Raw genomic sequence first — 11,795 nt, forward strand, 5'->3', positions numbered from 1 at the left:
AAAGTAAAGACAAGTTTACAGCTAAACTTGCCGTGAGACAAACGGTGTGACCCCGTTCCAGAAGTGAAGACCAACTACTGAAACCAACACAATACTAAATAACTCAAGTCGGCTTTGTAGGGAGTCTATAAGCCACCGTGGATATCATGGTCTAAATATACATACTTATTAACCACTAACGACTGTCGACTTGTAACTGTGACACATCAAAACACGTCGATTATATGTAGTAATCTACTTCTCGTCGAAATACATACAACTTGGTCTCGTTGCACAAAACCATCTTAGCGGCTCGGGTAACTGTAACTCCCAATCCTTAGCATAGGCTTATGACAGTTGTAACGCTAAGATCGCTTTGTGCAGCCTGGCACTGAACAACTGCAAACTACGGGACTTTAGACCAGACTGTATTATGAATTCAATTAAACTGAATCGCTGGCAGCATGTACAAGGGACTGTAGAGACAGATTTGTCCAATACAAATCAATGTTGGTTAGAATCACCCGTTTTTCAATCCGATTATGTCTACGTTTACAACTGAGGTATATAATTAATGTAGAGACGACATTCATGATATCCCTGCCTGCTAGAAGCCGACCATTTGATCATCTCTGGGAGAAGGGATTCGTTTCACAAACGTCTGTTCCCGAAAATGTCAGACCAACGGAACAACAAAAGTAAAGCAGTGGGCTAGACCAACTGGGTGTTCTGAAAAATACTGTATTGGGAATCCAGAAAGATTGATTGATCCCTTCTTTCACAAAACAAATAAAACTGTCCTAACATAATCAACAACATTAAATGGTCGTCCCTTAATGAAACCTGTCTTGTGTTCACTGGTAAAAGGTTGATACTGGTCGATACTGTTGACAATGGAATGTTGTTCAATGAACGCACCCGCGGATAAATATTCCATTCCATTTCGAATTACAGTGAAATAAACTCGGAATGGGTTTGAGAACACAAAATTATATCCGAATTAGTACAGGAAGTAATATCTTTCTGAAATGAACCAACCCACAGTGATTAATTCGAGTTTAAGTAACGTCAATATTAACAGTTATTCAAATGCATATAACCCTGTATTAGTCTTACCGAGAGTTAATTACTCCAGAAAACACCATAACATATTACACAGAACTCGTTCAGATACAAAACGAAAAGTCATTTCATACTTAATCTTCATAGAGTATATTTCCCTACAGCCATGGCAACCTTGAGCAGAAATTCCCATAGTGTATCATAATTCTGATACATGTAGGAATTCTTGGTAATAAAGTTTAAATTCCAGGATTTCTTTGGATTCCAGCAAGCGGTCTAACAGAATGCACGCTTAAAAATGTCAGCTTTAAAAAATATATAATATATATCTGGTTCCTTCATCTCTGTCATAGATGATCACTTCCCATCACCAACACCTCATGTTCCCCATCCTGGTTGGGATGGCTCTGGGTGACCAGAATATCAGTTGGCACGTCACACGAGTTATCGATATCCGTGGTATGTACGGCATCGTTGGGAGACACAAACACACTGTCGTTGTCCACAGCCTTGCTTCCCGACAGAGTAAATACTTCGTCATTGTTCTCAGGCCCCTCTTCGTTGACAATAGGGTCTGAAGACATGCTTCCCCACTTTTCACTGTCCTTGGGGTAGATCTTGCAGTGGCGCAAAGACAGGAGGGAAGTATTTTCAACTTTACCGTTATCCGAGAGATCAGAAGATGTCGACATCCTCACAGGCGCTGCATCTCCATCTGTGTCAGAAAACCTGACACCTCTCCGAGCAGGTGGAGCAGAGGGGACCTCGGTGTGTTTCTTAAGTACTGGTTTGGAAGGCTCTGTTTGTAGGGCGTGAAGGCCCGCCTCCCGCTGGTGTATCAATGTCACTTCATTGGGTCTCAGTAATGAAAATAACATAGGGCATCTTTTCCAGCAGAATGCCTTGGGATCATCCGGAAAGCAGCTTTGAACACATGGTTTGATATCTATCATGTCTGTGAGGATGCTGCCTGCAGCAAAGAAGATGATGGATACTGTAAGAAGAACCGGCCCAAGGACAGGGAAGGAAGCTGGGACAGCTTGGGCGTTTTCTTTGACATTGGCAACTATGAGAATAATGGATCCTGCAATAGCTAGTGGGATCCCCAGAGTAAAGATACAGGCACCCAGACCCTTCCGGATCTGGGCACGCTTCCCTCTTTCGGTATTCCTCTGCCGTCGTCGTCGGTGCAACTCTGAGCGCTGTTGTTTCTCCTGTCCCATCTCATGGCAAACTACAGACGTCACTTCCGCTCAGAAGACGCGGCTTCAGGGGAGACAGTGGCAGTCACCTGAAATATACAAAAAGACAATCATATCGATGACTCTTGTCAGTGTGTCCCCACTGCGGATAGGTATATCTTATGCCTGCAGACATGATTTCACCATGACCTACAACACTAATGGTACAGAGAACCCTGGGTCATCACTGGAAATATGACGGTCCACTAATAATGACATGTTGTAATATATTGATCGTACGATTTAGTAATTGTATTAATTACAGGAACCTTCATTTTTGTTTTTAAGAATTTGGTACAAAGAATTTTATTTTTTATCCCTCGGGACACAATATATACTTTTTCTGCGTCCATTCTGTCCGTCTGTGTTTTGGACGCACCCACCTGCGTCACATAAAACACTGATAATACAGGTTGTTTAAATGAATACATACATGACACTGAACCAAATATTTCTTGGTCGAAACAAATTCAATAAAGACACCAATACTTAATCGCATCGCGGTACATACCGTCTCATTAGCAGCTAGAGCGTGTATGGTATTCTCACGTACACAGGTCTCTAGTTGACGTAAAACAGATTGTGGATGGCCAATGTCATCCACACACAATGCACAAGTGTGTTTGTCCTTCAGACTGTGTGCCACGACAACGTCCTTGCATCTAGGCCCATGGCTTTCTAACAGCGTCACAAGTTTCTCTCTTTCACCAAGCCTTTCAGTGCGCTATAATACTCCTTCCTAAAGCTGTCTGTACACGAACTATGTATATAGAGCACGCAGGCGCAATACAATATAATGTACACAAAACAGTGTATACACACCTCGGCGTCTCGCCAACATTTCATCAATTCAGATCTATTTTTGTTTCATCTTGAAGTACAACATAATACAAAATGGACAGTTATCACTTCAGAATTGTTATCAATATAAAATCGGGTCAATATCTATGTGGTGGTTGGTTAGCATCTTGATAATTACGATAATATTTGCTTGTGTGAATGTAGACTGAACGTTCAGTCCTGTGGGTAAGGCAATATGCTAGATCAGACAGGCCATGACCGTCCGTATGATCACTTGTGGGTGTTGTAATTGTTGTTATACGCGCGTCAGCAGCTTGTAAATGATAAAGTCTGAGATTGATATAATGAACAACGCTCCACGCGTTTGGGTACAATGATACGCAAGGAAATAAGTCACTGCCAGCCGTTCCATTTTGTTGCCGAGCACCACAAACATAGTAAGCTGGAGACCTAGTCTACCAGCATCGTCAGGGTGATCAGCGTAATAGAGTGAGCACAGTCACAATGCCACCCATATTAGACGTTTACACTGTATAAGAGTGTAGTTTAGAACTGTCGTACCACTATGATCGGTTTGTAGAGTCGTGAGAGAACGGTCCAGGGGGATGTAGAACAGTGGGGGTGACACAATCTGAGTCACGAAGGGAAGAATACATCATCAAGGGTCCTGTACACACCTCACATGTCACAAAGAAGACTAATTTCAGAAAGGTGTGGCTGTGTGAACATGTTTACAAACCTACCTCCTGTAAGTCCAGGGCCCCGTTCCTCAAAGCGATCGTAACCCTAAGATGATCGTAACTCCCATACTTTAACATAGACTTACGACTGTCGTAGCGCTACGATCGCTTTGAGGAACAGGGCCCTGGTTTCGATCCTGTCCACAAGTAAACACAGGTTGCATATGGTTTCCCCAAAGGCATGTGACTTTGTTCGCAATACACCTCTGTTTACCATGCAGGGTAAGGGTAGGGCGACATGATACCGTGACTGTAACCTTCTGGAGCCTCATCTCTATTTATGTTGTATGATCCACGGGGCCTGAGAATATCACTCGTTGAATGGGACGATGCATCATAAATATACGCAGTATCTGATTGTTATTAATATTATTACATAGGCGGATCCAGAGGGGGGGTGCAGGGGTGCGCGCACCCCCTTTTGTGCTGAAAGTTTGTTAAATGACTATTGAAATTCAGGTAAAAATGAAGTGTGCACCCCTCCTTTTCTCAATAGTGTGCACCCCCCTTTCTCAAAAAGCTGTATCCGCCCCTGTATTATTAGGCTGATTTGTATTTGGCAATAAACAGACGACTGGTCGACGTAAGGCGCATGACACAAAATGAGCGCGTGCGCGCCTGCGAAGACTGCAGCCCCTATATAAACGTGGAACCAGTAGAGTCAAAGCGCAAAACACTTTTTGTTAATCACATGGCGTCATGCTGAAGCACGGGGATGTCCCACTGCATACATAAATGGCTGCCATTAGCGGATGATTACTGCACTGTTTGGCATTATCAAACTCTATGGGGAGTTCTAGCCAAATGTTAACAGTGCATTCAAAAACACATTTCAATAATCCGCTTGTATATTTGTCAGAAGAGACAGATTGTCAATAACTTCAGTCAATAGGGGGGGGATTTGTGCTAACGGGATAGTATGACAGAGAGCGAGTTTTTTAGATAGCGTCTCTAGAGTGCCATATTATCTAGAGAAACAACTGTATATGGAGCAAACAGTATGAATTATTAATCAATATGCAGTATCGCAGCTCTGATATCCAAAGCGCTTCGATACAGTTGCTATTACAACTTATATACTGTTTTCAAAACAGAACGATCGTGTACAACAGCCCTACCAATAATGTAACCTTGAACAATGCATTCTGTTCAAGTTCATAAACCAGCAAATATTGTACGCTACATAAATGCAAAGACTAAACAGATGTGTTATTTGTAAAACCAAATATTATGGATGACAACTTCTTTTTTGTATGTCACAACGTTTCTGGGCTATTCCTTGCCCCTTCGTCAGGTGAATTGAGATGTGCTATTTGGACAAATCACATAATTCCACTGCCTGATATTGACACTTCACTTAAGTCACGAAAAGTTATCATTTAACAAGATAGTTCAGTGTATAATCGGGTTCGTTATTAAATCTTTCGTTTTGGATGTTTTTATTTCTGGACATAGTATCACATGTATAAGCCATGTTCTCCCTTACATGGTCCCGTGATTAGACGTTACCTGACAGTGTTTGTTCTGTAAGTAAACACCTGCCTTTGATATAATATGAAGAGGAAAGACGAATAGTTGAAGAAAAAAATGTAGTGGGTGTCACTGAGTGAGTCGGCATTATTTCAGCGACATAGGGAGGAAAACCAAATTTACACATACACGTTGAAAAGAAAGAAGAGGGTAAAGGTAGATGAAGGATACATACATTTGATGTTATCAAGTCACTCAAAGACAGTTCAATTATATGGGCGTATGATATTAAACAATAGTTGAAAACATAAATCTGTTTCTCGATATGTAGTATTTTGTGCATGCATATAAGTGATTTATTAGCACATTATGTCTAGGTCGATTGCGTTAATAGCTGCAAAATTGCAGAAACAATACTCACGCACTCAGGGCAACCAAGTATGAACGTTCTTCAATGTCATTTCATATCTTTTTGAGATATGTATATATCATTTCACAAATTTCTTATACTTTGCAGCAAGTGAAGCAGGAAAGTCTCTTTCAATGTAAATTCTCTTCCTAAATCATATCTTTTCAAAAGTCCTGTTTCAAATTAGCCACACTGTTTGTGTTAATTAGCTGTTTACTAAGTACTAAGCGTTCAATGTATTACTTTAGGAAGGAAGCTTTTCAAACTCGATAAGGGTTTTTAATGTTATACCCCTTAAAAAATATTTAATCACATGTTTTCAAAATTTGTTAATGCCATTTTTATTGATTTCGTGTTTCGTTTACCTGTGGGGAAAAAAGACAGATTTGCTTGCTGGCGTTGCTGCATACCTGTTGAGGTGAACAGTCTATACACCAACTGGATTTTCATGTAGTTACTTAAGGCAACTGCAGCTATCATCACCCCTCTGTTGTGATCATTCGATAACAGTTTATATATAGAAAAGATAGGGAGTTGATCGTTAAAAGTAGTTAAAGATAGGAGTGGGTAAAATGAGAGGCAAACATACGCATGTAAAGGCCGATGATTTGGGATTTCATTATTGTTCTTCTTCCTGTTAATCTTGCTTGTTATGTAAATGTTTATTTGCTGTTCCTGCTAATCAGACGAAAACGTTATTTTGAAAGAACGACAAAAGTCAATTGCAGATATTATAGTTATTAATACTTAGTTTTGTTATAAAAATACCATGAGACAATATGTGAATGAAGGGTAAGCTCATATTTAGGTTTCTAACTACTGCTTTCAGGCACAAATGTATTGTTCACATAAACAACTACACAAAAACATTGCGTGACATACCATTACTGATTTGATCTCTATCTGCCAAAATCGATTCCCTTACACAAAGTATGGGAGAGAGCTCTATGGTCGTCAGTGTCACTCTCAATGGGTAGCAGTGAACGCATGCCGTAACGGCAAATGTATTCAATAGCCATTTGCTTTAATTATAATACTATATCGCTATGGTCCTTGCTTTAATCAGGCTGATAGACCATAATGAATACTGTCCCGAATAACCTGCTCAGACCTGAATGTTGCCGACACCACGGCTTAAATAATAGGCCTGAGACATCAACACGTCTTGTTAGCTGTGTTGTGACAAGAAACGAACAATCCCGATGTGACATTTTGTTGACATGCCACAGTGAAATAGCAGCTGAGCTAAGACGCTGGTATATATATACATGACTCAGCACAGCCCTTGGTAGAAAGTAGTGTTTGTTTTAGTAAACATACACAAACAATAGCAAAACCTATAGTCATGGCTGTTTATGCCGTCTCTGAACAACTTGAGTTCAGGCTTAGTTCACAACTCAACACATACTTAACAGATCAAGTTAAAGACAAACAGATGTGTGTAAAATTGACACTTCCCCGAATCTTACCTTACATGATTCGCGGCGTTTCGTCGCTATCAACAGCACAAAGCACATCCAGTGGCTGTGTGTGTCGCCAGCATGGTGTGTTTCAGGCCAGAATCCTCTAATGATTACTATCGATTATTAGTAGCGCTGTGGTAGAGTATAAGATTATTACCCAGGGTATATGTGGGTCAGTCTCACGAGTGGTCATGGGTACGACCGACTGCCGACCTCTGGTGTTAGAACGCAGGTTAACAATACTTGAAGATTAGCACGTTCGTCGGGCGCACTTCGTCTTACCACGTCACGTGAATGAACGACGTCACGGATGACTCGTCACGCGCTGTATGGGGAGTTGGGTGGGGTGTTCGCGTGTAGTCGACAGACAATATATACCGTAGTCATACCTACGTTGTAATATAATAGTCACTTTAGTTCGGGTACAAACATGCATAGAAATGTAAATATAGCATTTGACAAGTCTATATCCCAAACACTACATGCATGTATGATCACCTTAACGAGGTTTCAGATATTAGACCTGTGCTGCATGAAGAGATGGAGCAACTCTCGTGGTGATTTACAAGTACATTGTAAGTGATTGTAGTTTTAAAAGCGAAATTCAAAAGTATTTAAATATAATGGGTAAATGTAAAATAACCGAGTCTGGGCGAGCAAACAGTTCAATGACACCGTATAGAGTACAGTAGTAGAGCTCGACACTCCAACAGCTACAGGTTTGGGGCCAAACATAAGATATATAACACAACTTGAACGTAGTGTTTCTACCGCTATATTTAAAATATATTTAGTTTTTGACAACTCGATGAAAAGGGAATAAACTCAAAGTAGATTCTACATCGAACTTGCGAGACTCTCTCCATACAACACTGCTGGCCTTGGAATATATTGCACACTTTATACGATATGAACAACCGTATTTCCTCGTATAAGCGCTGGAGTGCTTATTAATTTTTCAACAGACTTCCAGACCCGGCGCTTTTGCGCTTACTGGGTGTCATTATCGTAATTGTTAATTAGTGAGCTGCTTTACCCTCCGCGCTTACGAGGAATACCAGCGCTTGTTTGAGGAAATACGGTACTCAAAAGGAGTCAAAGAACACACGACATAGTTAACTTGTGATTCCAAACCACACCCATTTCGTTCACATTAAGTTAACTGATCAGGCTATGGTAGATTAACAGCTTAAACGTGAAAACATTGGGCGTTCTTCATTAACTTCTTTCAGGGTCTCTTTAAGTTGTATGTACTATATATACTACGTCTTTAAAGTCAATACATCATCACGATAGTCATAAAAAGAGTTATCGTTGAAAAGTATACTCTCTTTAAACGCTTATAAATTTTCAACACACGCTTCAACACACGCTTCAAAGAATGATCTACCCCGAAAGTACGATAAAGTATGTGAATTGCTCGAACAGAAATAGAAGTTTCTAATAAACCAGCAAACTTATCACCATTAATCACACGCAACTTTGACAAACATCCGGATGTACACACTCCGGCGCAGCGATGACTTAGCATAACATCACTGCCACAGACAAATTTGCATATCACGTGACCGGACTTTTCTCTTGTTTGTAAACAAACGCACTTATACGAAAAGCAGAAGAGACTGACTTTAAGCAAGCTTTTCGGTGCTCTCTTCATATTGTTTTACATTGTTATATAGATATTCTCCTACAGTTGAGACCGTCAGATTCATGACAGTACATAATTATGTATACATCAAAGTTACTGCATCGCTCGCTCTGCAGAGAGCTTCGAACCCGCATAACCCATGTAAACGAAGCATCGCTACGCAAATCGAAATAGTGTTACACGTTTTGGGATATTTTCTCAGTGAAAGTAAACCATTCTATCAAAGAAGATTAAGTAGGTAGGCTCGTCAAACATGAAAGCGTTAAGAAATATATGTACAATATATCGAATGGACCGTGCAAGAGGTGAGGAATCGTCACATGGCCGCATGGAACTCTGGGTAGGAGAGTGCAACATCCTAATAATAATAATAATCGAGATAATCGCGTAGAAAACATAGTGGATCAGTTTGATGGCGCCAGACATCAAATTGTAAATAACCTCGTGAAATGACCCGAACTAACCACATGAGCCCACCCTTACCTTTATCTCTGGATCCGCCATATCGTCAGCGGGACAACCCGACTCTGTGACAACAATATCACTCATTCGTAGTTCCAACATGTCTGAACCCAAATTGCCTCTTTTCTTTATCACGAAAACTGCAAAAGCAATCTGCAGCACCGCCATTACTATGAAAAGAGACGAAACACCGACCGTATCAGGATTCATGTTGGAGTCGGCATAATCGGCAACTAACAAACCGATGCCGAACCCTACGAGGACAACAATAGAAAACACTAAAAGTGTAATCATCAAACGTAAGCTGGCCATCTTCCCTTCGTCGCCACAAAACACGTTCAAGAATGACGTCATATGTCGTAATGTTATGACGTCATTCCGGGATATGAATAAACATATGACGTCACGTAAAAAGAACACACCATTTCGCGGTTCACTTTGTGTGAGTTCATTGGAGTATGAACCTAGTGTGAGGGTCAGATCGTATGAGCGTCGGCGCTTGCGCCTTTTATAATACCTTGAAGTGAGTTAGCGAGTTTAGTATTACGCCGCACTCAGCAATATTCCAACTATATGGCGGCAGTCTGTAAATAATCGAGTCTGGACCAGACAACCCAGTGATCAACAGCATGAGCATCGATCTGCGCAATTGGGAACCGATGACATGTGTCAACCAAGCCAGCGAGCCTGACCACCCGATCCCGTTAGTCGCCTCTTACGACAAGCATGGGTTACTGAAGGTTCATTCTAACCCGGACCTTCATGGGTATGTTATAGCTTGAAGAATGCATTACACAGCTTCATGTATATTGCCAGTGTTAAAGCTGAATATATAGTTCTTCAAAAGAAGAGGTTACAACAGCGTTTGTCTTCTCAACCTGCTCTACATCAACATATTCTGTCACTGGGTTATAAACATAAGATTCAATAATACCATCAGTAGATGAAATGTTTGTCCCACGAACCACTAGTAAGTCAGTGACTGCTTGTTCTTCGAAGAACACGTACATCAAATACAGCACGACAAAATGGCCCAAATGATTTCCGTAGTAGTTCTTGAATCTGTGGAGATTGTATGTGTTATTCACCATTGATTATTCGGCCGCCGATCACACGAAGCTGATTATGAAGATGTGCCAGATAAAACCTAAGGTAAATTCCTGTAGACTGCCACATTGTCACTGACTGAGTCCATGGTTTTGTCTGTATTTCTTCTTACGACCAGTCAAAGCGAGAATATTCTTGAAAGGACTTGAGTCGCTAAGTCGCTAAACAAACAACGTGTCACTTTGGGTGGACCAGTCAGCAGCGCGGTCAACTTCAATCGTTCGGATTAACGCAGCTGTTTACAACTTAATTAGTCCAATCCGTTCCGACTGACCAGCGTTCGGAGGCAGAAACTGGATCATCGGACTAACGAGGTGTCAATTATATACAATATATAGGGAGATGATTTGGTTCCCAGTGAGTAGCGTTCGGAAGTCGGTGGATTCGGATTAACGAGGACCGGATTACCGCGGCCTGACTGTATATGATTTATCAATCCCAATTTCTGCTAGAGCGGTAGGTTCAAGACAAGGGTCCAAATAATCAGACCCCTGGCTTCTGTATATATCCATGCTTGGAAATTCCAAGGGTTTTCCCCTGTAATGTAGAAGTGCGAGTGTGTTTTTGTAATTTCAGGAATACAATCTTATGAAAAGCGCGTGAACGTGAAAATGTGTCGTTCAGAAACGTAAAATACACTTATATTTTCGCGGCGTTCCTTTTCATACCTGCGCTCTGATTAGCTGAACTGGTCAGGTGTTATTGCATCCAGTGAACGTAAAAACCATAACACCCACCAATACGCACTTCATTCAGCACTACGCCTGGGAATCCCAGTTACAGTCTAGGGAAATCCCGTTATGTTTACTTGTATCACCATTCACAGGACTTTTGGCGGCACTGATGCGTACGCGTATTCCGGAGCGTTAAACATCACCCTTGAATGACGGCGGTCGAGAAGACATGAAAAGATAAATCCATCAAGGATCGCTCGCCTGGGTTACAAAAATGCGCATGTCTTTGGGTTTCAATTCTAACTTCTGTAAGAATCGGATTCATACTGTTTACACATCTTTTTTTTAATTCATACATCCATGAAATCAATCCTTAAATGAACGTCAGATTCGCAGTCACACCGGCCTCTGTTCGTATATCGTGTAAACTTCACTTTACAAAAATATTTGGTGATGAAAAGTTCCTCTAAACACATAGGTTAAAAATGAAATTGTTGAATTATATGTGGGGCAAATGGATTTTCGCTCATGACTATACTCGGATGCGGATTGCAGAATGTATTGACTGAGTTAGTTGGACATACCAGAACATACTCTGATCTGTGCACAGATGAGCGCTCACACGATCGGGACTTATATTTACCTCGCCTGAGTAAAAATCTCAGTATTGACAAGCAGGGGGGCGGTAGGGTAGCCTAGTGGTTAAGGCGTTCGCTCGTCACGCCGAAGACCCGGGTTC

The 11,795-nt window shown here is 41.2% G+C and overlaps 1 protein-coding gene across 6 annotated transcripts in view; it reads right to left on the reverse strand.

Moving 5' to 3' along the window:
• Positions 1-644: 644 nt before the first annotated feature.
• The window catches only part of LOC124275640, a 30,506-nt gene continuing 19,355 nt past the window's right edge, over positions 645-11,795 (reverse strand). The window contains exons 1-2 of one of the 6 annotated variants that reach the window (XM_046711283.1): positions 9,297-9,603; positions 645-2,332 (exon numbers count right to left, since the gene is read on the reverse strand). In XM_046711283.1, coding sequence (XP_046567239.1) covers positions 1,389-2,264 — 876 coding nt within the window. In that variant the 5' untranslated portion in view covers positions 2,265-2,332; positions 9,297-9,603 and the 3' untranslated portion in view covers positions 645-1,388. Of the gene's footprint in view, positions 2,333-3,826; positions 3,843-7,171; positions 7,471-9,296; positions 9,604-11,795 lie in introns of those variants that run through there. The other 5 variants (XM_046711265.1, XM_046711256.1, XM_046711248.1 and 2 more) reach the window with 5 other exon arrangements.

Source organism: Haliotis rubra, unplaced genomic scaffold, assembly GCF_003918875.1.
Source record: "Haliotis rubra isolate DU_JTF1 unplaced genomic scaffold, ASM391887v1 Scf105, whole genome shotgun sequence".
NCBI lineage: Eukaryota > Metazoa > Mollusca > Gastropoda > Lepetellida > Haliotidae > Haliotis > Haliotis rubra.